We start from the raw sequence: 26,576 nt of genomic DNA, 5'->3' as shown, positions 1-26,576 counted from the left end.
AAGCCAGATACTTGACAGATACTTCTGCTTGCACCTAGACTCTGAGCTATTGTCAGTATACATGAGGTATACCGACTTTCATTGTGCCTGTGAAATTTCGCAAAGTTGAACACACTTTTCTTTATCTATAAGCCTGCCAGTGAGTGGTATATTCTTAAATGCATCCTAGGCCAATACAGAACTGTACCTTGACCGACCCCTCGGAGTCTAGTTAACCGTGGTACAAGCAAGCCTGTAACCGAGGAATCTGATTAAGAGGCTGATAGTAGCTGTCATCTACGCTAAACCACCCCTTGTGGTAAACATGCAGTAGTTTAAGCTTTGCACTTCCAGAGAAACTCTAGAGGGCGAAATGCTGCATAAAAAATGAATAGATAAATAGCCGAATAGATCAAATAAATAGTAGCATTATGAGGTACATATATCTACATGTCCTGTTCAACGTGAAAAATGGATAAAAAGCATGTCCCCGCAAAATGCGACCCTGACCCCGCAATTGACAAGAGAAGGCTCGCCCACTCCCAGAATGGCATCGGTAGATGAGGATCAGCACCGAGAGACTCCAAGGTTACTTCCACTCCTATGCCTGGAGAGCTTTGGCCCACATTTATGAAGCAGAGGTCCGATATTTGAAAAGATTGGCAGAATATGTTTCATCGTGGGCCAACAGCTAATTCTCACGACCTGGAGTCCAGACGCGTCCAAAGTCGAATTTTCATCGCGGCACTCGCATTCTTCTCCTAGTTTTCCGACACAGAAGATGGTATTATTCTATTTAGCAATACCGATGGGCCGAATACTCTCGGTCATCGCGCTGGTGGGAAGTCTCACACACGCACAACCAACAGACCCCAGTCTGAAGACAGGCTCTGCGCAACGGAATTATCATGAGAACGCCGGAGTGCTGCAATATGTCAACCCCTTAATCGGGACATACGGGACCACGCCAAATGGGAATGGAGGCATGATACCCTCTGTCGCACCGCCTTTTGCAATGACGCGCTGGACTCCACAGACCCGAGAGAACTTCATCTCGCAAGTTCCCTACGGGGACAGCGACCGTCTCATCCATGGGTTTCAAGCTACCCATCAACCTGCCATCTGGATGGGCGAGGCGGGTCAAATAGTACTGATGCCCGGGATGGGTGACGTGCAAGGCCTCTTTCAGAACCGAGGTCTTGCCTTTCGGAAGGCAGACGAGCGAAGCACCCCGTATGTATACGAGGTTTTCTTGGATGCCACGCAACTGATGAATCGTGACTGGAATGCTACCGCGGAGGCTGTGGGTGACGGACCAGTTCCCGGGGGCGCTGGCGCAGTACCCGATACGGTGGAAGAAGGTATAGAAGACCCCTAGATTCTCCACTACTGTTCAAGATCTGATAGTAGGTTTTCAGGTGCCAATGGACGAACAAGACGAGGGTTCACACTACCGGAGCCCTTAAGTGGTAGGGAGAGGCTCGATCAAGCGGAATACAAGCGCTCTATCCAAGTAAATACTCCAGCGCTAAATCAGACTGTCCACATCAAATGGGCCGGCAAAGACAAATTTTCGACGAGAGCTAATCCATTTTCTAGGTTGCTCTGTCTGCTGATTCCCACGTGGGCCATATTTCATTCGAATTTCAGGAATCTGACAATATATCTGAGAATGAAAGGCTTGAGCCTTGGGTGTTCATCCAGGTCTCTCGCCGGAATTGGACGGGCGAGGTTCACATCGACCCCAAAAGGAAGGAGATCTATGGATATAATACAGAGCGCCAGGATTACCTTCTTGGACCCGATCATGCGGCAGGTTTCAAAGGATATTTTGTATCACGATTCTCGGAGACATTCGATGCGATGGGAGTCACAGCCGGAAATGAAACCTTGGAATATGGACGACAAAGGCACGGCAACTTCACTGGAGCCTATGTCAAATTTTCTAAAGCCACAAGTAGAGTTGAGGTTCGCACTGGTATATCTTACATCAGTGTTGAGCAAGCTCGAAAGAACTTAAATATTGAGATTCCTGATGGGACTCCATTCGAAAGTACTGTTGCGAATGTGAAAGAGTCTTGGCTCGAAAAATTAGGCCGTGTGAGCATCGAAGGAATCAACAAGACTGATCTGAACCATGATCCTCGCACAGTTTGGTATACGGGTCTGTTCCACTCCTTGCAATATCCCAGCGACTTTTCCGAACCAACCTCAAACGAAGAGGATGCACCGCGTGCCTTCTATTCTGGATATACGGACCAAGTCCACGTTGGAAATGACTCATACTACCAGTCCTGGTCAATCTGGGATACATATAGGGCGGAACACTCATTGCTGACTATATTTGCCCCCGAGCGTGTGAATAGCATGATGCGTACATTGCTTCGTATTTTCGACTGGACTGGATGGCTACCCATGTGGGCCAACATGGTTGAGACTAACATCATGATTGCAACAAATGCAGATGCGGTGTTGGCCAACGCATTGGAACGTGGCTTTCGAGGATTTGATATTTCTAAAGCTTGGTCAGCTGTGAAGAAAAATGCCTATACACCACCAGAGCGGGATACAGAGCTTCTTTACTATGATCGTGAACCATATACCTCCTACGAAGCCCGGGCTGGTCTCACTGCCTATTTGAAACAAGGGTGGGTGTCGAATGATGGATGGTCCGAGTCTGCGAGTCGTACATTAGACTACGCTTTCAATGATTATGCTTGCTCAGTTGTCGCCCAACATGCTGGGGTTGACAAGAAGACAATCGCAGAACTTCAAGCTCGTAGTCTGAACTACGCTCACCTCTGGAACAACGAAACACAATTTATGCAAGCTCGCAATGCAAACGGAACCTGGGCCAACAACACCTGGGGCTGGACCGAAGGCGACGATTGGGTATATACGTTTGACGTGATGCATGATGTTGAGGGACTCGCTGATTTATTCGGAGGTCAGGAACCCATGCGTGACAAGTTGGACTCTCATTTTCAAGGCGGACACAATGAGCAAAGCAACGAGCCAAGTCATCATGTGCCATATTTGTACTCTTCCCTTGGCTTTCCATCCCAAGCTGCAGATGAGATCCGAAATATTGCCTGGTCCAACTATAACGCCACTAGTGGCGGACTTAGTGGCAATGAAGACCTGGGCCAAATGAGTGCTTGGTATATCTTTTCAGCCATGGGATTTTATCCTGTCAACCCCGCAAGCGACGAGTACGTTGTGGGAACACCCTTTTTCGAGAAAATATCCATTACAGTCCCTTCCGCAGCCGCTGAAGGAGGTATCGAAAACCAACAGACGGACAAGGTTCTAGTTATTAGTGCACCGAATGCACCCACCAAACCTTACGTGAAAAGCCTGCACATTGATGGGCGAGAAGTAACCTTGCCTGTTATATATCACAAAGATATTGTCCAGGCATCACACATCAGCTTTGAGATGAGTGAGATTCCCACGCCCTGGGGAACAAAGCCGTTGTGGCAAGAGGGAATGCATGTATTACACTAGAAATTTATCAAGCTACAGTTTTCCAATTCCATAGCTGCCGCGAAGAAAGGGCATTTAATTCCATTCGCTCTCTCCAAAAGATCACGACGGCAAGCCTTGGATGGTGAAGCGTGTTAGAGACTCAACCTAGTCTAATAAGGCCGAAATTTTCCCGCTATGAAAGCTAGTGTGAAAGTACGGGGGGAACCGGCTATCTCTGAGTTTTTCAGTTCTATGTTAGTGTTTTTCCCCCCGAAAGTCCCTTACTTTGATGGTGCAGGAAAGACTTGGCAGTATGGGTCTTCGCGGCTTCCTTGCCATTCGGCCTCACTCTTGTCCAGAAATGGGGCATAGATGACCCCGTCAGAAACTAACTCCCACTAGTATGAGCTACTGCATCCGCAACATATGGTTCAATATTGACATTGCCAAAGCTGGAGAAAGGATTCGTTATCATTATACCGGAGCTTAATTTGGCCTAGTATTTCTATATTATGCATACGAGCACTCTTTCTATCCCCTTCTTGTCTGCCTTCCACTTCCTCCTGTTCATTTGCCATTTTAGCCTTTTAAGACGTGCTCTTTCCTAGGCCCGTTGGCTCGTGGAGCGGGAAAATGAAAAGTCCGGGAATCATACCCAAAGAAACCAACGACTGCGGAGACCCCAACCCCACATCCGCGACGGCTCACAAACTCGGCGCCACTGACGATGAAGGTATGCCGAGAAGTTCAAGTTGAAATAGAGAAAATCTTGGAATGTTGATAAGGGTCTGCATCAGTGGAAATGTTTTCAAGCTTCGCACTCTAGAGAGTGCAAGCTGGGTGTCGAAATGGTCACCCCAGAAATTCTCTCCACGCCCGCAGGCCAACGTCCAATCCGGGGACGGAAATGCGTTTTGCAGGGAAAGTCGGCAACTCTCCGGACGGAGACCTCGTCACGACCCGACTCGGCAACAATAGTGGGGCGAATGGCACCACTTGCCTTGCTAACAGCCAACTGATGCCATCCGTGGAGCTGATCATCATTAAATTCTACAGAATCGGCTACCCGATCGTGGTTCCCTATGCTTTCCTGTGACGTACATGGCCGATGGAAGAAAGCAATGGTGGTCGGAAAAATCGTGGAAGTGGACCGAAGCAATCTATGAATTCGGCAGCCGTTCGGACTCCGTTGAAAAGGTACCGTCGGAAGATAACCGACCCATTGAGCATTGAGCTTTAAAAAGCAAAGGGTTTGCCATTTTCCAACTTCATCCCGCTTCCACTTTGGCATATAGCATATCACAAAGTGCAAGATGTTTGGACCCAAGTCGTGGGTATGGACGGCCATCGCAACAGCCGTTCCATCCCTTGCATCACAGGCCCCGGTTGATTTGGGCAATGGCTTCAAGCTTTCTGTGGACAAGAATATCAACCACCTCTCTCTAGTTCACGGGAAGAACGTCATTTGGGAAACCCAGCCGAACCAACCATTTCTCAGCGCAAGTGCGGGGGTTGACGAAATCATCAGCTCGAGCGGCAACTTCAAAATTAATGAGGTTGATCAGAAGAAATGCACTCGTCAGCACATTAGTCAAGTCTCGCAGCTCACGTGGAATGGAAGTGCCAATGACCAGGCCACCGTCATTGAGGGCGAGCTTTCAGGCTGTGGGAATGGGTCTGCCGCATTTTCCCTTGCGCTCTGGGTGCCTGCTGAGCTCCCAGACCGTGTCGCGTTTCATGTCGATGTCGATTCAGGCTCGTCTGCGGATCCGTTAACCAAGTTATACCTCACCTACCAATCCAAGCCATCGGAAGATTTCTATGGGTTGGGTGGCCAGGCCTCTTTCGCTTCATTGAAGAACCAATCCGTCCCCATCTTCTCCCGTGAACAAGGCGTTGGCCGTGGTGACCAGCCTACCACACGTCTTGAAAGTGAAGACAGCTTTTTTGCAGGTGGTGACCAATTCACAACCTATTCAGCTGTACCCCAGTATATTACCTCGGAATCGCGAGTGTTCCATCTCTCGCAGGAGAGCACCGCGTATACAAACTTTGATTTCCGGGATCTGAATGCGGTGACGGTGCGCTATGCTGCTCTGACAGTCGATGGCTATCTCATGCAGGCATGCACCATGCTGGACGGAATTACTATGCTCACCGAGTATACCGGTAGGATGCCTGAGCTTCCTACGTGGGTGGACTCGGGTGCCGTGCTCGGAATCCAAGGTGGTCAAACTAAAGTCAACCGCATTGTCGACCAGGGACTCAACCTTTCCTGCCCGATTGCTGCTGTTTGGCTCCAAGACTGGTAAGAACTACCTCGAACCCTCAATTTTAACCAAGGTGTTTGACCATCTTGCTAACTGGCATAGGTCCGGCACACACACGCAGAGCGTCTCGTACATGACACTTAACATCTCTCGGCTGTGGTGGAATTGGGAAAATGATTCAAAGCTATACCCAACCTGGAAACAATTTGTGCAGAATCTGCGAAACGAGCACAACGTGCGTACACTGTCGTACATCAACCCTTTCCTGGCCAATGTCAGCACCAAGCCTGATGGCTACCGCCGTAACCTCTTCCTGGAAGCGACGAAGGGAGGCTATATGATTCAAAATGCTACTATAAACAGCACATCCATTGTCTCCAGCGGCCCAGGCATTGATGCAGGAATTCTGGATCTGACCAACCCGGCGACCCGCTCTTGGTTCAGAGATGTTCTCATTGACCAGGTTTGGAGCGCCAATGTGTCAGGCTATATGTGCGACTTTGGCGAATACACCCCTACCTACAAAGACACTCGCTTCGCCAACCGAAGCATCGATCCGGTGTTCTATCACAACGAATATCCGAGAGATTGGGCTACCCTGCACCACTCGCTCGCCAAAAGCGTTTCAGCATTCTCGGAGGCCATCATCTTCCACCGCTCATCCTCGATGGGAGCGAATCGTTTTATGAACCTCTACTGGGCTGGTGACCAAGACACTAACTGGGGGGTTAATGATGGCATCAAATCTGCTGTGACCGTTATGGGCCATATGGGTCTCTCTGGTTTTGCACACGGCCATATGGAAATTGGTGGATATACCACCACTTGGGACAGCAATGGCATTGTTAATCGCTCCGCAGAGTTGCTGGGTCGCTGGGGAGAGCTGGCTGCAGTTTCTAGCGCAGTCTTCCGCTCGCATGAGGGTAATGTGCCCCAGGTGAATGCCCAATTCTACACAAATTCGTCGACGTACTCGTATCATGCCTACAATGCTCGGATGTTCGCTAGCCTTGGCAAGTACCGTCGTCGCATCTTGGATACCGAAAGTAAGAAGCTGGGATGGCCTTTGATGAGAATGCCCGTTGTTTATCATCCAAACGACAACAAGGCGAAGAATATCAGCTACGAGAGCTTTTACCTTGGATCCGATCTTTATGTTGCCCCGGTTCTTGACCCAAGCCGCAAGACTGTTGATGTCTATCTGCCCGACAGGGACCAGGTCTACACCCATGTGTGGTCTGGGCAAAAGTATCATGGTGGCCGAACAATTCGGGTTGCAGCTCCTTATGGAAAGCCTGCTGTTTTCATTGTTGGCCATCCGCAACACAATGACCTGAATGACTTCCTCAACTTTGTCCAGAAGGAGAACGGGACTGTCATTCGTATATGATTGGTCGATTCCATTATAGATAACGTGGCTGCTTGTCTCAATTGGATAAAGCATTGTTTGCTTAACGGAATACCCCTCACATAACGTTCAAGTTGTTTTTTCAATTATTCTGTATGATAGATACCGACGGATTTTATGCCCCTTTCAAGAAATTCGACGAGCTTTTATGGATATAGGCCTGTTTCTACTTGAGGTAAATTACCGACGGAGAAGTATGCACTTACTGAGCGATGTTGCAAGGATCGACATAGATAAATTTGATGCGTCGGGTGTAAGCGCAAGCTCTCCATTAATGTTACATTTCCCCTCACTTATCTAGCAATGCTAGCCTACTGCCATTTTTTAAAAAAGGCCTGGTGCTGGTATGAAACCCCCTCTCTCCTAACACCAAAAGCTTAAGCAAGACTTTATCTCACCCGCAAGATCTCAGAAGAGGCAGATATGAAAAATGAAATTCCCCAACGTTCGCACGCCTTTTATCTCCCTAATCAGCTTTGTTAGCCTAATAGAAGGCACTGCGGCTACATCTGACCGTGAGTCGAGCACTACTCTGTTCTTATTTTTCTCAATTTCAGTGATATGAACTCCAAAAAGTTGTACCTTTCGCATTCGAACCGTTTCCATTGGGCAGTATAACTGCAAATGGATGGCTGAAAGTAGAGCTCGAGACATCTGCTGCAGGACTGGGAGGTCATTTATACGATTTCTGGCGATTTGTGGCCGATTCATCATGGATTGGAGGTGACACGGAGTATAGTGTGCTGAACGAGGCTATGCCATACTGGGTGAATGCCATTGTTCCACTTTCTTACACACTGAACGATGAGAGACTCAAGGGCCAAGTACATCACGTTGTTGATACCATCCTTGACCGTATTCAACCGGATGGCTGGATTGGACCCGAGACACTATCTGGAGGCGAACGAATGATTTGGGCACGGACTTTGTTGTTCTTAGGTCTTACCAATCTCGCTGATGCTAATTCTACTTATGAGATGCCTATCGTCAACGCCATGCACCGCTTCAATACGCTGATGAACTCTATGCTGAGAAAGAATGGCACCGGAATGATTTATCATGAAGGTGATAAGCTCAGTGCAGATGACTATCTTTGGTTCCGTTCCCGGGCCGAGGATATGATCGTTAGTCTGCAGTGGATGATTGACTATCATCCAGGGGATCAGATTGAAGTCCTGAAAGAAAATATCGAACTTTTGCACAAGTTCGCATTCAAATGGGAAGGATGGTATACAGAGGGGTCTTATATCAAGGAGGATTTATACGATCTTCCCGAATCTATTACGGATGACCAGTGGGCATTCCTACATGGGGTGACAATTGCTGAAGGTAATCAAAGCTTCAGGAACTTATCCACATTTTACGTTATCTAATTTTCGAAGGGTTGAAGTACGCCGCTGTATTACGGCGTTCCACATTCAATGACAGCCTACTCACCACAGCGAAAAATGGAGTAGGTGCACAAGGAAATTTTATGAATTGGAGAGATTTTCTAATTTTTTTTAGGTTGACTGGACTTTCGAATATCATGGCTCAGCCTCAGGCACTATACTGGCAGATGAAAGAATTGATGGTCTCAACGCGTATTACGGCTCGGAACTATGCACTGATGTTGAAACTATCTATTCCCTTGCGTATAATTATTTCGCCATTGGTGATGCTGATTACGCAGACCGAGCCGAACTTGCGGCTTTCAATGCTCTTCCAGCAGCAGTCTCGGGAGACTGGTGGAGCCATCAATATATGACGGAACCTAATCAGCCTTTTTCCAAGAATCTCTCCGCTACTCCGTTCTTTGATGTTAATACGCAAGGCCAGACATTTGGACTTGAACCAGATTATCCATGTTGCACGGTCAATCATCCTCAGGGCTACCCTAAGTTCACAATGTATAGCTATCTCCGCAATGGTAAGACGGGTATTGTCCACGCGTTACTCAGCCCTGGGAGGGTCGAAACTACGATTCAAAGAAAGGCAGTTTCTATCGATTGTCAAACGCAGTATCCATTCAGTAATCTCCTGTCTTATGAAATTGATAGTGATGTTGAGTTCCAATTCTACATCCGTGTTCCAGGATGGGCAACAGGAGTCAGCATTCGGGGGTCTGGTCAAGAAGACTACACAACAGTGCCAGATCGTTATTCGAGGTTGATTCAAGTTGAGGTTCCTTCTGGCAAAACAAGCTTTGACTATGAGATCAGCATGGCTTTGCGAGTAGAACAGCGAGCCAATGACACAGTTGCTGTGTATCAAGGCTCGCTGCTCTATGCATTCCATGTTCCACACACCGTCGTATCTGGACCGCCTAAATTCTATAATAACCAGACTAATTACCCACCTGGTACCTTTCCACGACAGGCTCATGATCATGCCCTTTTGAACACCACTGAATGGAACTTGGCAATTGACCCATCAACCCTGGTATATCACGCGGGTTCTGGAGATTTACCTTCACCCACTTTTGAGGACGGGAAGCTACCTGCGTTTGTCACGGCAAAGGCTTGTTTGATCGAATGGCCCTTGTTTGCTGGTGTTGTTCCAGGCTCTCCAATTCCATTAAGTGAGCGAAAGTGTCTTGGCAATGTTTTTGAAGCTGTTCTTCGTCCGTATGGCAGTGCAAAGTTGCATATGTCTGATTTGCCTATCATTGATCTCTCTGAAAAATAGTTCACTCTGGGAACGAATGCGGGGAATTTGTTGCCAAGATTTTTTTCAGGAGAACGCTATTGTCATTCAAGCAGAGGGGTAAATAAGTCGAAGAGTAGGTCAGCGAGGAAAACTTCGATAAATTTGAAAGACAAACATTTAAATGAAGCAAAAATCAAATCCAAAATCATACATACGAGCTTACGTATACTGCAATTCTCTCCGATCCGATATTCAATATTAGACCGCATATCAAAATCTTCTTCCTTTTTTGGCTAAATTATGTAGGCTTCGGAACGTAGTTTCGGAAATAGGCAGACTCCAGCTTGTGACCGAAAACCCTATTTGCTGCACTAGAAACATGGGGCATTTGTCAAGAAATATATGGGATCAAAATAGGATGGGAATTAAGATTGCCCAATGCCAGTGCTTTAGGCTTAAATAAATAAATCGAAACATGCACAAACGATGACCTGAGGGTGTTTGCGAATATGTTATGATTACCACTACATTCCAAACGATTACAGGTTTGGATGCTTTTGTTGGAAATGATCCCGTTGAACCTATTGACCAGGTGTTGCATAAAGGGTCAACTTATCGGGTTTGATGCCCAGAGACTAATTCAATTCAAAGATAATACTCCTCGGTCTGGCTTTAAATAGACTGGCTGGTTCGGGAAGCTAGGTCCGACATGTCTGTATGAACCGGTGGAAGGACCATCGGCCCCACTCTTCCGAACGCAGGCGATCATTCAGAGAGCCATTCTCTAAATCATTTCAGTTCGATGTATATTAAAGCCGAAAATTGGATCTCGGGTCCAACAACAATTTCCCGATAATGACTTCGAAACCGTTTCCTGAGTTTTTAGGGACTACGGTGTCATTCAGAAGAGATCTTGTCATTGCGCTAGTGATACCCTCGGACATGATAGCAATATGGGGAAATCTAGTCCCATGAATATATAAAAGAGACCTCCTGCATTGATTGAAAAGTTAAGTTCAGAAGAGATTAGCTAGTTGATCCAATCATGGCTTCCAACCCGTCTCAGTCTTGCTGCTATCAAGGTTTCAAGCATCATGGAAAGCCAACGGGCATCCTAACAACCCTAGACGGATTCGAAGTCTATACCAGTTACCCTCCTGCCAAGTCAGCAGAGTATGGGATCCTGATGTAATTATAGAGACTCTTCGATTCTGAACTCAAACCTATTTGTGTGTTGACTATCTCATGAATAGACTCACAGACATTATTGGCCACAGGCTCACGAATGCTCAACTCGTCGCTGACCAATTTGCGGCGAATGGATTTCTAGTGATGATGCCAGATATTTTTCACGGTGACCCTGTGCCGCTGAACAAAACAGGCGAATTCAATATGCAGAAATGGAGAATGGGAGAATACCATCCTCAAGGCAAAGCTCATCTAACCATGAATGTTGATCCTATTGTTGAGGCTTGTATCAGAGAGATGCATGAAAACCTCAACTGTAAGGTAAGTCATCGTTATGAGTTGTCTAAAAAAATTTATATATTGAGGAAAAAATAGAAAATTGGAGCTGCAGGTTACTGTTTTGGTGGCAAATATGTCGTTCGACATTTATTTCCTGGAAAGATTGACGTTGGGTACACTGCGCACCCATCACATATTGAAGAAGATGAAATAAGAAAGATAAAGGGTCCGCTGGCAATTGCTGCTGCTGAAATTGATGCAATATTCCCCGCAAAAAAGCGTCATGAGACGGAGACTATCTTGAAAGAATTGAGCATACCTTGGCAAATAAATCTATACAGCGGCGTCAAGCATGGCTTTGCCGTGCGAGGCGATCAGGAGGACCCTGTGGTGAAATATGCCAAGGGGAGCGCCTTTATACAGGCACTTGAGTGGTTCAAGGAGCACCTCAGTATTTAATGAGACACCGTCCTTCATGCATTGGTGAAAATAGCCTCAACGAAACCAATTCGAATCCAAATCAAATTGCCTTTTCGCATCACAGTCAGTGCTTAAGCATATCAGAGGAAGATTTATGCATGAATAGGCAAAGTAAATAATATGGAAAAGTGTGAAATGTAAGACGAAATAAATATTTGCGCGACGACAACCCGTCTGTGTCAGGTAGAGGAGAGGAGAGTGACATTTCTCCGATTCTCTGGATACCTTCACAATTTGACTCGTAATTGTGGGATTGTGAACTTTTACAAAGGCTCGTTTCAAGCCAGATAGGGCACTTAGTAGATTGGTGGATCATTGCCGAGGCGGATTCTTTATTTGGAGGATGTTGCGAGACAATAATCAATCTACTAGTCGGAGAAGTGAACTGTCTTGAATGGAAGGTAATAAATGCCATATTTAGTGAACTAGTGTGCTCGAAGACGATTATTGTAGGCAAATTGGATGAGAAGGACCAAAACGAATCAACAACCAAACCACCACACACCACGTTGAAGGATGGCTTCCAAAAGAGGAAACAGATACATTCCGATAGAAAGAAGGTGTCGAGGTCATATTTCTCTCTATCTAAGATGCGAAGCTATATTGGTAAATATAGTGCTGGGAGTATGTCATCTAATAAGGTCCAGCCTGACGTCGGCTGTTTCATCACTAGATTAGTTAAGATTATTTACGCTCAGGACAAGGTTTTACTTGACCAGGGGAGTTCAATCGTGGTCTTTCTTTTCTTGGAGGAAAGGAAGCAAAAAAAGAAGGAGGAAGGAAAAGCGGACGTAAGCCAAGTGGCAAATATCTCTTCAAGAAACTAGAAAAGACAATATGGATTCAGATCAGGTCAAGCTCAAATTCGGGATAAGGGTGGACCTCGGAGGAGGGTGCGGATATTGATCTTTTCGGAGATAAGCGCGTATACCGAGCAAAAAGAGGACAAACGGGGAAGTTGCCTCCGAGTATTGGCTACTGTTTCGCGAGACCATAAAAGATGATATAATCATATTGAGAGGACTATAATTTATTGATCTTAATTTTACAACTCTCAATTGCGTACCTAAGTATTTGGTCATTACAAATGGGTAACATTCATTTAACTTTTGCATGCGGCCCTTATGATCGCATGGATCCTCTAGCTGACAAGGCTATCGAACCCGTCGGAATTGATCTCAGCTATATAAAAATTGATCACCCTCGGGAAATATTTGACCGGATGATCAGAGACATGGAGTTTGATTCATCTGAAATGTCCAGCTCGGAGTATGTTTGTCGATACGCGGCCGGTGAACGAGACCTGGTTGGCATTCCTGTGTTTCCCTCGAGGGCTTTTCGTCATAGCTGCATCGTGATCAACTCGAACATCATCTCAAAGCCATCCGATCTTAATGGCCAAAAGATAGGTGTTCAGATTTACACTATGACGGCTGCTGTGTGGATTAGAGCTGTTCTGCAGGATGCGGGGGTCGACCTATCTACAATTACTTGGGTTGAAGGAGACCTAATAAAATCGGGTTCCCATGGCCAACCGAAGGCAAAGCCGCTACTTCGTCCAGTATCTCGAGTTCCAAATATAAGCCCAAAATCGCTCAGTCAACTCCTTGAGGATGGCGAGATTGCAGCTACAATTGGTGCTCACACTCCACCATGCCTTGGAAAAGCACCCCACATTCGACATCTGTTCCCAAATATTCGTGAAACTGAAAAAGAGTACTTTCAAAGGACTGGAATATTCCCTATAATGCATCTCGTCGTCATCAAAAAAGCAGTTGTGGAAAAGCATCCGTTCGTCCCGCTTAGTTTATTTAAGGCAATGAATGACTCCAAAAAGATTGCTCTACATTCAATGAAATTCACCTCAACCTATCGGTATATGTTGCCATTCCTCTCATCTGACCTCAACGAGATCGAAAATTTATTTGGTGGCGATCCATGGCCTTACGGAATCGAGCCTAATCGCACAGCCCTGGAAGCGTTGGTGAACTTGCTTTATGACCAAGCCATGATTCCCCGTAGGATTGCACTTGATGAATTATTTCCCATCCCTTATGAATAAGCTATCATCGTGATTCAAGACAATTTCTACTATCGAAGAAGACACTGCTCCTACAGAAATCTTACAGAACAAGCTCCAACACATGTATATACACCAACACTATTTAAGGTAGAAGTTTCTGGCGAATATGGAGAATCGAAGGAGATGATTGTAGATGGGCTTACGAAGAACCTTCCACGCCAGCGATGCCACAAGTTCGTACGCTAGTTTGAATCAGAAGACATCTCATCCCCATTCAATCATCCGAAATAGGGAACAGATATAGATTGATGGAGATGGCAAAAAACGAACATTTGGGAAACATTTGGAAGACGTCAAATACTAATAATAGCTTGTCCCTAAGGGTGTGCGTCGAGAGGGAAGATGCCGCCGTTACGGCGGGGACCCATATATTCAGAATACCTGCCACGCGCGAAGCCCCTACTACGTATTCTAGCTCGCTACGAAAAAACCGTCATCAGGAAGCCAAAAAGTCAGAAAGATAAGAAACATATATTACCTAGCAGATAACTTTGTTTCTCCCGTTCATCCTCCCATCCGTATATAGGAGCCATCACAACACCATCAAACAGCACTTTTGGTCTCTTGGATCTCCAAATGGCTCGTACCCTTTTTCTTCTCGTCATCCTCACCGAGTTGTTTGTGAACGGCTGCAGCGACCTCATTGGCCTTGTCTTTGTCTTCGAACACTATTTTAAGTCAGCTCTGCCTCTTGCAGTAGAGCAGAAAAACCACTTACTGAACGAGAGCTCCTCAAGAGTGCGACCCGCAGTTTCGGGGAAGAAAAAGTAGATGAATACCAGCTCAAATACCAGCCAGCAGCAGTACACCAGGAGCCATTTCCAGGCGATACGAGACAAACCAACGGGGTTCACGTAGGTTGCGAAGAAACCTGCGCCGCGGCCATAGAATTGGAACCATGAAATACCGCGTGAGCGGCCCATGTAAGGGAAAAGCTCGATCAGATACGCTGGTTCATGTAAGAATATACACACGGATAGACACGGAATGGACACGCACTGTAGGTCAGGGCGTTATAGCCGAGGTTGTACGCAGGCGAGTACGCGAAAATGAAGAAGATGGTCAAAATGGCTGCAGATTCAGCCTTTGTGCTCATGAAGCGCTCCATAGAGATGGTCCATGCGATATACACACACAGCAGGCAGCTTGCACAGGTGAGGTACGTCGGTCGACGCTTGAAGCGAGGGGCTGTCAGCGCCAGCGCAGTGCCACAGACGAGACCCCAGCAGGCGATGCCTATGTTGATCTTGGACTTGGTAACGCTATCGGTGATTCCGACCATGTTCAGGAGGTCGCTCAGATAGTAACTATTACATGGATCAGCGAAGGTGCAAGGCATAGAGGTGAGGGGAAACGGGCGAATGCTTACGAAATGAGCGTATTGCCGGACCACTGCGTGAAAAGGCCGAGAAAAGCAGAGATGAACAGTCGACGACGCATACCAGCCGTGCGAAACATGTCCCACCAGGATTGCTTTGACTCTTCGAGCTCCAGCTTGATGGTGCGTTCGATCTGCGCCAGTTCGGCCTTAACAATGACCGAGCTGCGGTCGCCTTCTGCATGGTACTTGGTGAGGATGTCGAAGGCGTCATTGTAGCGGTCTTTGCTGATCAGGTATCGGGGACTTTCGGGGAGGAACCTGGGCGTGTGTTAGTGGGAGCAGTCGGGATAGAGGCGGGGAGCGTTGTACATCACTGTCACAATCTGGACCATGGCGGGCACAATTTGAAGGAGAGATGGGATTCGCCATGCCCAGTTGGACGAAATGGTCACTGTCCCGAGGCCCACGGCTGCCGCGATGATCTGGCCGATGAAATAGGAGGAGTTGAAGAGCGAGGTGAGAATCGGTCGTTCCTTGGGGTGACCCAGCTCTCCCAGCAAAGATGAACCGGCGACGATGCAGAATGGGATTCCGAAACCTAGAAGAATACGCGCAACAATGTACATGGCCACTGGGATCCATCAGAGACGTCTCAAAAAGGATTAAGAAAGGGGTGAATACCTCCGTTGGAGAAACCCTGGATGATTGCTCCGACCAAACTCACGCATGAACCGAACATGATCGTCCATCGCCGTCCGAATCGCTGGTTAAGGTATGGAACAAATGGCAGGGAGAGAATAGCCCCCAGGGAGTAGGCAGCACCCAAAAAGCCCTTCAGGTTCGCTTCGATCGCGTACTCGGGGCGGTCACCCACAATATCTCCAGTTGGATGACCGAAATCTATATCGCACCGTTAGTTTCTGAAGAGCCCATCCAGGATGGAGAAGACATGCACTTGTTCCAAGTATACACAATTTGAACCGTGTTGATAATCTGCGAGTCGAATCCAGACGTGATCTCAATACCCATACACGCCGGAAACAAGATGAAATAGAGTCGTCTCAGATTCGGCTTCTTGTACCAAACCGTACGATCATCGGCCAGCAAGTTAGCCAGCACAGGCTCAGCAACATTTTCCTCGCGCTGTTTTCCCACGACGATCATGTTGAAAAGTTGATGTTCGGTTGCTCCTGACAGTGCCGATCCGTGGACACCTGAAGGCTCCCCGGGAGCGAATCATGGCTATATATCTCGTCCGTTCTATGCTCTATATCCTGCGTGAGACCCCCTAGCCCGGCAAATTGGCCCAGTCCCAAACAGCCAAGACCCGTCTAACCCATCAGGCTATGTCCAGACGGGCCAAAGGGCTTAATTCTATCGTATCCAGGACGAAAATCCGGGTAAGATCCCCGCTGAAGGGATTATAGTTTAGTCACCCCACGGGGTAGCTGGAGACGGCTGGTGGGGCCAAATAGCGCTACCATTCTGGCTTTCAGGCTTATGAATGTGGTTGCTGAATGCCAATGCCATAAGAGTCTTGGCACTTTGTCTGACCCCAAACAAGGTTAGTGGAATGCAGGGACTTCGCGGAGTCTCCCCGAAAGCCTCGGGCCAAGAGTAAGACGACTGTTGCCGCCAATTCGCTAGAGTGGAGATATTTTGCGGATAGATCTCGAAGAGAAACGGAGGTGTGCCAGCTCTCCTGTACAGATTCATTTGGCCGAGACAAACCGATGTTCGTCTTGTGTTTTGTTCTACATTTCTGGATCACCGGTATGTAACGCCATATTCTGTATTTTGTTGTAAAAAGATAGAGAGTAGATTACTGTGAGGTTGGCATGGCCCAGGATGGCTGGCAGGCCGTATCCTGGTGTAAATGCCCCCAAAAAGTAGGTCTGGGATCACAAATCCAAACTGTCATGTATCAGCCACTCCAGCAACATACTTAACTCCTTTATTCCGCCGCCCTCCTCACCCCCAGACCTTCAGCCGCTCTATCACAACCCGCACACAGTCCGCCCAGTCTGGAGGAATACTCACATATTTAGCCGAGGGGCGCTGCGTCAGTTTTGCGCGAAATCCCGCAATGAGGCAAAGCGCATGGTTGAACCGGACTCGACATGCTCCCCATGACCCCGGATGCCGGAAGAATGGCACCTCATTTTGGATGCGATAAACTGCCAAAAGTAGGGCTTCGCTCGCTTTGACCCCATAAAGTGCCGCCATCCCTGGTTGGAGTGGTACATGGATGCACAGGTATAGATACGCGCGGCAGAGCAGTTCGCGCACCTCGACGTATCGCTCACGGATTAGTTTCATGAGTTCACCCTCCTTCGGTCCTGGGGCGGATTTGAGAGGCATGTTGAACCGGAGTGTATGGGGGAGACACTCCACCCACTGCTGGAGTTGACCTTCCAGCTGCGTCAGACTTTCTACCAGGACTTTGATGGTCGGCAAATCGATATTCGGGGAAAGCACACGGACCGCATTGCGGGCTCGGTTGAGAAGCCTGCGCAAGAATATCTCGGCTAGATAATAATAGGAAGATGCTGCTTCGAGGTCTGTGGATGAGGGGCTGGAAAAAGTCCACCCGGGGCTGTCGTTAGATGGTTGCCTCGTGGGAAAGCTCGGGAGAGAATAAGGAAAATCAGAGAGGCTGAGATCACAGGGCGGGAGATCAGTCAGTTCATATCGAACCTCACTATTGCATGTCAGTTAAAAATGTGAGGATTTGAGATCTGTGGTTATGATTTACCATTCGGACTTTAAGCACGTCCAGTAGAGTCGCTGCTCCAGACCTGGAGAAGTTAGACATATCCGCAATGTAGAGATTGAAAATACCGACTCTCTTCCTGTGCACTTCGAATAGTCTTTCCCTCACGGTGCTTCAAGCGATACGTTTGCCATAGCATGGATGCTGCTCGGAACATCTTCCAGCCCGGAATTGGCTCGATGTTATACTGATACCAAATTCTACGTGGGAGTTAGACATTCGTATTTCGAAGCAGCTGCAAGGAAAAATCTTACCCGAATAAACAAAGACATTGTACTCCCAGTAAGGTATCGTCGAGATACGCAGTGGAGATGCGCTTGCGCGCCATGGAGAGGAAGGTCAGCGATTCCTTCATTCGGTGCTCCGGAACTGACATCGTCACGCAAGTGACCGGTGGACCGAAGGATGGTCCATTGTACGAGATCTCGCGGGTTTCATCGTCGGGATAGTTCCCCCATATGGCAGCCAGCGCAAAGATAAGCAGCACCAAGCATGACGAGGCGGACCAGTCCACGCCATTTTCCAGTACTCGAGCGATGTAATAGTCGAGCTGGTCTGAATCAACAATTGGGTTCTTGGTCCAGATTTTGGTCATGAAAATCTCGCGCAATTCGAGAAGCCTTTGGGAATCTAAGCTTGGTAAAGCTATAACCGCCCATTAGTATCCGATTCTGGGATGTGATACATCGGGAATACGATACCCTTCTGAAACCGATCTGGCTTCTCAGAATAAGCTGTCATTGGAAAAGTCGACACAGGCTTCTCTTTGGGGAAAATAGGCCAGCTCAGAATCATGTCCGACCCGGTGATTGGCGTCTTGGGTGCATCATTACGCGAAATTGACTCGGGATCTACTTCGTCCACTGGAGATGGCGACGCCTTTCGCGAAAAGAGAGCAGGCCCTCGATTCAAAGAAAGGCTCCCAGACAGAAGCTGCTCTTGACGTTCTACTGCGTCTAGGATTCTTGTGCCCCATGTCTCTAGACTTTAGATAGAATTGGTGGTCATTAGATGCCTCGGCTAATGGAAAAAGCTCTATGGGAACCGACACTGAGATGGCATCCGTCTCCGGATACTCGCACGCTACACCCCGCTGGATACACTTGGCACACACTGGCCGTGCCGAATCGCATCGAGTCTTGCTGAGACGACAGGCATCGCACGCTGTGAGCACCCGAGTATGCTTACGAGGTCGCGCAGTCGATGAAGTGTCCATTTTTCCTGCAGGGGCCTCCTGCAATCGGACAAGGGATACTCAAGGGAAGATGTGTTAGTAATGGCAAAAAAACACGACGATGCTGGATTTGGTGATGGGCTAGGCGAAGGATGGCTGAATCATCCCCTCAATCAAGCCAAGACAGCCGATGGCTTCTTTTAGCCGAGCGGATGACCCGAACAGAGCCGGATGAATGAGTCTTTAGAGTCCCCGCCAATATGTGGTGCGATCCACCTGAAAGTTGCCCCGAGCCACCACTTCCTGGCTAGAGGTTCCAATCAACACTTCATACGTCCCTTGCTCGCTCTTCCACATGTCCTCGATCTCGTCCCAGAAGCTGGTCGCATATCGGTCTAGCTGGATGCCAACCGACTTTTCTTCCCCAGGCTGTAGGAATATTTTTTCGAAGCCGTGCAGTTCCTTGATTGGGCGCGGGGTTGGGGATTCGGGGGCAGAGATGTACAGCTGGAGAATCTGAGCGCCCGCCACTTTGCCCGTGTTTTTGATATGCACGGTGGCGACCGCAGGACAGTCCATGTTGAAGATCTCTGGGGCAACAGTAACACTCGGTGAGACCTTGAAGGTCGTGTATGATAGGCCGTGACTAGAATAAAATCGGATGAGATATGGTCAGATGAAACTAGGAAAAGAGAAAATCAACTCACCCAAATGGGAAGAGGACTTCTCGTCCGGTCTTCTCGTAAAATCGATAACCTCCATAGATGTCCTCGCCGTATAGCACTCGACCACCCACACTGGCATAGTTTAGGTAGGCTGGGTTGTGTTTCACATCCACCGGCCAGGACAAGGGCAGCTTTGCGCATGGATTGACCTCTCCGAAGAGGATATCGGCAATTCCATGACCCGTCTCGTTACCTCCGTACCAAGCCTGCATGATGCACCGGGCATGATCGGCCCATGGCATAGTGACTGGCGTACCAGACTGATTAACGATCACAGTCTTTTCTGCGGCGGCCTCCAAGACCTTCGAGATCAACCGGTCAACTCCCGGCGGCAAATCCATATGCGTGCGATCGAACCCTTCAGATTCCCAGTCTTTGTTAAGCCCGGTGCAAAGAATGGTATAGTCGGCCTCTGCAGCAATTTGCACAGCTTTTTCGATCATTTCATCGCGGTCCCTCCGTAGGCAGGCCCCCAGATTTGCAGCACCGCCTCCAAAATTCACCATTCCCACCGTTTTCATTGTGGTAGTGTTGGCAGAGCCGAACTCAATTCGAATCCTGTATGTAGTTCCAGCAACTAAATTCTTCGACCCCAGCTCCTCAACGGTGCCTTTACCGAAAAATGCGGTTCCCCGCGTCTGGCTCGTGGTGTTATCGATCACGAGCTCGTCGTCAATGTAGAGATTTGCTGTACCAAAGACGCTCAGACCAAAGTCCCAAACCCCGGATGTATCAGGCACGAAGTCGCCAATCAATGTGGCCCAGAAGAGCCCTCGGTTAAGACCGGGGGCATAATAGTCCATGAACTGGAAGGCCGTCGTGGCTACAGGCTCAGTGCTAATCAACCGTCGTTCCTTGCCCATCGGCTCGTTGTAGAACTGAATGGCAGCATTGTTCAGGAGACGATCTATTACAGGGAGCATCCTATGGGTGTATGCACCCGCTTCATAGAGCACCTCTGCATTAGGAAGTGCTTCCCTGCAGGCATCGTATAATGAGACCGAGTAATATGGCTCAAGCGACGCACTGCCACCCCCCGATATTGCGGGAGTCTTCATGTGAGATCCGATCAGGGCGATCGTTTTGATCTCCCGTCTTGGAAGGGGCAAGATGCCTTCGTTCTTGAGGAGGACGATGCTGTTCGCACAGATCTTGCGATTCAACGCTCTATCGTCTGGAAAATCACGGCCTCGCTCCACTCTTGACACTTCAACCTGACTCGCTTGCTTCACGAATTCCAACACCTTTCGCGCTCGTGCATCGATAGTCGATTGCTTGATCAGTCGAGCCTGCACAGCGGACTCGATGTACTTTCCCCGATATCTAGACACTCCTGGCATTTCCAGGTCAAGTCCCGCATTGATGGAGTCAATGGTTGTGTAGGTCCCGTACCAGTCGCTCATAATCAACGGGTTCCACTTCCACTCCTCGCGGATTAGTGTGAGCATGCGCGCATCTTCCACCACATGCTTCCCATTGATCTTATTATAGGAGGTCATGAGCCCGCCGGGGTTTGCATCTCGCGCGACAATCTGGAAGGGTCGTAGGTAGATCTCGCGCAAGGCTCGCTGCGTGACCAGGACATCCACCGCCCGACGCTCATGTTCTTGGTCATTGCCCACAAAATGCTTGACCGTGGAAATAACTCCTTTGCTTTCGCACCCCAGGATGATCGATTTAGCCAGAATACCCGATAGATGTGGATCTTCCGCAAACGATTCAAACCCGCGGCCACCGATAGGAGCGCGTTGTATGTTAATTGTTGGGCCCAGCCAACAATGCGCCCCTTTTGCAATGCACTCGTCGCCCAACAGCTTCCCCGCTTGGTATATCAGATCTCGGTCCCAGGTGGCACCCAGAGCTGTGCCACATGGCAGGCATGCGGCAGGGACACCGGCAAAGAATTTTGTGCCCCGGACACCATTGGGACCGTCGGTGGCACGTATCGAGGGGACGTTGAATTCGGGGATAGGATGGGTGTGCCAGAAATCAATTCCTGCTTTTGTTAGCGAATACAGTTCCCAAAGATCACCGTCTCAGTGTTACCGGATAAAAGGGCGATTTTGTCCTGCTCGCTGATGTTCGCTAAAACATGCTCTACATCGAATATCTCTGGCATTATGAACCCTTGGAAAAAGACAATGTCAATAAAGAAAGAAATCTATGCCTGTAACCTCTACGCAGAGCGAACAGAAGTAGACCATGCGGCGGCTACTCATTAAGTACCCACGTTGTCTACCACTTTGATCTTTTTAGGTTGACCTCACGTTTCAATGGGGCCTCTGGACATTGTTCTCCCGAGTCCCTGCCATCCCCAAGACGCCCAGCGACGCGTTGACGGCGGAGACTCCCCGGCCTGGTGGGGCGTGCGGGGATACCCGCACATTCTCTGTAGTTCTATCCGCTCGCTCTATCGAGGCGGGTCGACCTGGAGCATATGTGCGCCCCTACCGTGAGCCGGATTTGTCTTCTACACAATTGAGGCACAGACGGACGGCTGGATCTTTCAACATAATTCTCATCTTCGGAGCGATCTTCCCCTCCGTTTCCACCGTCACTATCACGCCAGCCCGTCGACCAACATTGTGTCGGCTCCGCCTTTCCGTAGCCCAGCCAAAGGGAAGATTCACCTAGAGTACCCTGTCAACTGGTTAGATTGAAAAAAAAAATATGTCCTATGTGGACCGTAGCAGCTCGATCTCGCTATTTAAAGATCAGCGAAACCTTCCTAAATGCGCCCTGGACAGACGTCACGTGATATTGGAGTCCAGCGGTACACCTAGCCTAATAGTGTATTTTGTATGTCATCCTTTGCGAGTCCAGCGATCATCACATACGACAACGTTTTTCCATCTACATTCATCTCGACTCTGAGATTCGAAATCTTGTTCCATCTCTTCAAAAGATTTTTGACCAAGTACCACATCCTAGAACTTGCAATGGCCACTACCAAACCTCCCGTCAGTCGACCCAACTGCGTACGGATGATTACATCATTCTAATGAGAATCTTAAACTAGCCCTCCACCAGGATGGTCAACGGACCCAGAAAAACTTGACTACGAGACTGATTGGGCTCCAGAAGACAGTTGGGGGTATCAGATCGGCGTTGAGTACAACCTCGGAAAATGTATTCCCGTCATGTGCGACCCGGTTGGCAGTGAAGTGATATTCACGGCTGGTGGGAAGTTTTACGAATGGAACCAGCTTGCTGCTTCTCTTCGTCAGATTCTTTTTCCAACGACATTGGATGGAATTATTGCCACAATGAAGGAGAAGGGGTACCAGGGACTAAAATGGAAATCACTAACGTATTCCACAAGCGAGCTGCGCACACAAGCGAGCTGCGCACCCTACCAACCACTACTTTTTGAAAACACTATTTTTCCACCAAAACGCCATATATTTAATTCAACTATTTACTAGGGCACCGAGTAATCTTATGCCCTATATTCCCACATCCAGAACATTGAAATACACGCTTAGTAGTAGGCTTAGCGCCCTTAGTAGGCTGCTGAGGAAGCTCTGCATCATCGTTTTGAATAGCTTCAACGCTTGCTGGCAACGTTGAAACTAGAGATATAGATTCGCCGACCATAGAACCTTGCTGCCTAGATATCTGGCGAGTAGACCTTGTGCGTTTTTGACGCTTCTTCTCGTTGAATTGGCGTAAATCCCTAGCTTCCTGTGCTAGAAGCGCTCCGTTATGCATCGCTAATTGGCACCCCTTAATTAATTAATCTAGCGCTCTTTCTGTAGGGCTTCCTGGCGACCGCGAGCGCTTGCGTAGTAGAGCTTTGATAGATGAAGCTTGCTTGCTAAGCTGCTTAATCGTATGTGGCGTAGTAGGCACGAAAGCGCTACTCCTACTACTAGGCCTACTAGTAGTAGTAGGAGGTGTAGGTGTTCGAAGCGATATATTAAGCTTCGATAGGACTCGGTCGGCATCTAGCGGAACTAGGCCGGCGCTGGCGAAGCTTGATTGTATAGTGCTAGGTAGGAAGGCTTCCTGGCGTGCTAGGGTATAGGATTCTAGGAAGTCGAGCTTGTCGATATAGTTATATCCTAAGCGAGCTTGGGCCTCAATTAAGCGACCGTATGCGCGTTTAAGGATAGCAAAACATCCTATATCTAGCGGCTGTAGAAGATGTGACGAATGCGGCGGCATACAGAGTGGTATAACGTTATTTTGCTGGCAGATTTGGTCGAATTGTGGTGTTAGATAGCTTCCATGACCGTCTAATATTAACAAGCGATATTTGCCTTGCGTACGACTAGTAGTTGCTGGAATAAAGAGCTTTTCTAGCCAGCGTAGGCCTATATCGTCGGTAGTCCAACCGTTCGGTGATATTTCGAATCGCCAGTCGCTAGGAAGGTTATCAAACCAGCTAGCAATATATACCTTCCCTTTGAATATTATACACGGCGGAAGCGAGAAGCCGGTAGCCGATATAGATTCAATTACTGTTACCTACTCCCGATTTCCAGGTTGTAATAGTGGCTTCCGACCGTATAGATCCTTCCGTGTAACGATTCTAGTAGTAGATATCAAGCCTATTGCAAAGCCTGTTTCATCAAAGTTATAGATATCGTTAGGAAGGATCCCGTTTTCATGAATCGTACGCTCTACTAGCCTAAACCACGCACGTAGGCTAGTAGGATCTTCGTTTTGCGCACGTTGATAGTCGTAGCGTCTAGAGAATCGTGTGCAAAGCTCTGGTCGCCGCTTAATATAATTAGAAGACCAATTTACACCTATAGTAGTAGGTGTAGTATCGCCGCGCGCTGCTAGTAGAAGATTTGCCATATCTCGAATATGCGAAGGCCTAGGAGACGCTCCTCGGGCGTCTAGCGATAGTATCCACTGGCAAAGCGAATCTTCTTCTTCTTGTGTCAATTTATGACTATTTGCGCGTGTTTCCTGGCGATTTGAAACACCCTTCATACGCGTTCGAAGCGTGCTCTCTGGCACGCTATAAACCGCTGCTGCTTTTCGTATAGATAGGGTAGTATCATTTTGAATAGCTTTGATAGCAAGTAGTATCCTACCCTCCCTATCTGGCGATTTTGAGCGCTTTTCGGAACGTTTTGGTGGCATAGTGTATGGTGGAAGGTGGTAGGTAGAAGATGGGAGACGCGTTTTTGGTGGGGTGCGCAGCTCGCTTGTGTGCGCAGCTCGCTTGTGGAATACGTTAGCCAAAGGTTGAAGCTGCTGGACTTCATTCCGTGGTCTTCTTCGAGGTCCCATGACATCAGCCATAATTTATTGCCTTTGCTATCAACTCTCTGTTTGATATCTTCAAGATATGCAAAATCCTCCCCTAACACTCCGTCCCGACCTGGGTCCGGCTGTATAATAATTAGGCTTTGAATGCGTCCTAACTACGAGTAGTTGTAATGGCCAAGCAAAACAGCACTATCAAATACGGACGGGTAAACGATGTATAGTGAGGAATTAGGGTCAAGGGCCAGCATAAAGATATTACGGAAGGGAAATGACGTCATATCAATATCAAGCGGTACTCCTATAAAGTCTACTCCTGCCGATTTGCGGGCCGATCATGATCACAATCGTTTGGCTCTGAACAAAGTCGTCTCCTACAGTAGTAACATATTTCAGTGGGGCGTGCTTGAATCCTTCTTCTCCCGCGGGCCAATAGGCCTGGAGAATGACGTACCTCTGTTACTGTACGCCCGGAGATTTGCCGGGAAAACAAATTTTGCTGGCCGCGAGAAAGGGCTCGGTACAGGCTTTCCCTTGACAATCTAAGAACACTAATGAGCATACTCAAATCTATTGGACAACGTCTCTTTGGATTCTCATAAGCAGATAGTTACAACGAGCCAGATTTTCTTCTCTCTCCAAGCGTTGCCATGTCACACGAATCGGATGCTCTGTTAGGTAACAGCCCATCCCGACCGCGTCAACAACTATCTCATTATCTTCAAAATGAACTCGATCCACGTCGCGGAGACCTTCTTCTCCTGCTCTGTTATGTTATAACAGGCTTATTAGATAGCTCGGCTGTCTTCATCTGGGGTTCATTTGTGAGCATGCAAACCGGTAATACGGTCTACTTCGCACTTGGGCTCGTCGGGACCAATGACGACCGTTGGATCAAATCGGGGGTCTCAATCGCAGGATTCTGCCTGGGATCATTTTGTTTTGCAAGCTTACATCGTATCTTTCCACCGCGGCAACGTTGGGTTCTCTGTACCTCGTTCCTTGTGCAATTTCTCTGTATCGCCATCGCTGCCAGCATAGTCACCGTTTTCCGGCCAGCTCGAGACGCACCATTGAGCTGGCTGGTCCTTGTCCCCATCGCATTAGTGGCTTTCCAAAGCAGTGGACAAGCAGTGACTAGTCGAGTCCTCAAGCATAATGGATTGACCAGCGTTGTTCTCACGAGCATCTATTGCGATCTGTTTTCGCACCCTGATCTTCTATCGCCCAGAGTCGTTAGTGATGCCAGCCAACTGCGTCGCATAGGAGCAGTGATATGCTTATTATTTGGCACCATCCTGGGAGGGCTGTGGGCACATAGCTCAGTTGGCCTGATGGGTGCTCTGTGGACTGCAGCATTTCTCAAAGTCGTCATTATTCTCGTATGGTTGATATGGAAGCGAGATGAAGATCAACATAATGCGATATAAACATCGAGAAAAGGTGAAAGTGAGAAGATAAATAACACATCAACTGAGGACCGGCAGTCAGGTATCCAACAACAAGACTTGGCCTTTCCTTGGAAAACTTCGCACCAACAATTTATCCCTACGCCTGATAGCATTATAATTATCTGT

The 26,576-nt window shown here is 48.1% G+C and overlaps 7 protein-coding genes across 7 annotated transcripts; 5 read left to right on the top strand and 2 right to left on the bottom strand.

Annotated features, from left to right (window-relative positions):
* Positions 1-787: 787 nt before the first annotated feature.
* On the top strand, positions 788-3,486 carry N7462_000863 (GH92 family glycosyl hydrolase; the record flags this gene model as incomplete). The annotated part of the gene is made up of 3 exons (XM_057072589.1): positions 788-1,340; positions 1,398-1,492; positions 1,579-3,486. The coding sequence occupies 3 exons, from the start codon at positions 788-790 to the stop codon at positions 3,484-3,486; spliced, it is 2,556 nt and encodes an 851-aa protein (XP_056939119.1).
* A 1,274-nt stretch (positions 3,487-4,760) lies between these two features.
* On the top strand, positions 4,761-7,107 carry N7462_000862 (uncharacterized protein; the record flags this gene model as incomplete). The annotated part of the gene is made up of 2 exons (XM_057072588.1): positions 4,761-5,755; positions 5,820-7,107. 2 exons carry the CDS (start codon positions 4,761-4,763, stop codon positions 7,105-7,107), a joined length of 2,283 nt encoding a protein of 760 aa, XP_056939118.1.
* Positions 7,108-7,555: 448 nt separating this feature from the next.
* On the top strand, positions 7,556-9,792 carry N7462_000861 (uncharacterized protein; the record flags this gene model as incomplete). The annotated part of the gene is made up of 3 exons (XM_057072587.1): positions 7,556-7,640; positions 7,765-8,489; positions 8,632-9,792. The coding sequence occupies 3 exons, from the start codon at positions 7,556-7,558 to the stop codon at positions 9,790-9,792; spliced, it is 1,971 nt and encodes a 656-aa protein (XP_056939117.1).
* Positions 9,793-10,798: 1,006 nt separating this feature from the next.
* Positions 10,799-11,679, top strand: N7462_000860 (uncharacterized protein; the record flags this gene model as incomplete). Its single annotated transcript, XM_057072586.1, has 3 exons — positions 10,799-10,941; positions 11,007-11,262; positions 11,317-11,679. The coding sequence occupies 3 exons, from the start codon at positions 10,799-10,801 to the stop codon at positions 11,677-11,679; spliced, it is 762 nt and encodes a 253-aa protein (XP_056939116.1).
* Positions 11,680-14,326: 2,647 nt separating this feature from the next.
* N7462_000859 (uncharacterized protein) lies at positions 14,327-16,268 on the bottom strand (the record flags this gene model as incomplete). Its single annotated transcript, XM_057072585.1, has 7 exons — positions 14,327-14,451; positions 14,502-14,732; positions 14,783-15,090; positions 15,153-15,422; positions 15,474-15,735; positions 15,786-16,004; positions 16,058-16,268. The coding sequence occupies 7 exons, from the start codon at positions 16,266-16,268 to the stop codon at positions 14,327-14,329; spliced, it is 1,626 nt and encodes a 541-aa protein (XP_056939115.1).
* Positions 16,269-17,075: 807 nt separating this feature from the next.
* On the bottom strand, positions 17,076-21,895 carry N7462_000858 (uncharacterized protein; the record flags this gene model as incomplete). The annotated part of the gene is made up of 9 exons (XM_057072584.1): positions 17,076-17,805; positions 17,860-17,902; positions 17,950-18,077; positions 18,132-18,522; positions 18,579-18,862; positions 18,927-19,111; positions 19,328-19,697; positions 19,759-21,772; positions 21,823-21,895. 9 exons carry the CDS (start codon positions 21,893-21,895, stop codon positions 17,076-17,078), a joined length of 4,218 nt encoding a protein of 1,405 aa, XP_056939114.1.
* A 3,754-nt stretch (positions 21,896-25,649) lies between these two features.
* Positions 25,650-26,429, top strand: N7462_000857 (YoaK family protein; the record flags this gene model as incomplete). The annotated part of the gene is made up of 1 exon (XM_057072583.1): positions 25,650-26,429. One exon carries the CDS (start codon positions 25,650-25,652, stop codon positions 26,427-26,429), a length of 780 nt encoding a protein of 259 aa, XP_056939113.1.
* Positions 26,430-26,576: the final 147 nt, after the last annotated feature.

The sequence above is a fragment of the Penicillium macrosclerotiorum genome (genome assembly GCF_028827735.1).
Source record: "Penicillium macrosclerotiorum strain IBT 26536 chromosome Unknown utg000001l_segment0_segment0, whole genome shotgun sequence".
NCBI lineage: Eukaryota > Fungi > Ascomycota > Eurotiomycetes > Eurotiales > Aspergillaceae > Penicillium > Penicillium macrosclerotiorum.
This window is presented reverse-complemented; position numbering and strand designations above follow the sequence as displayed.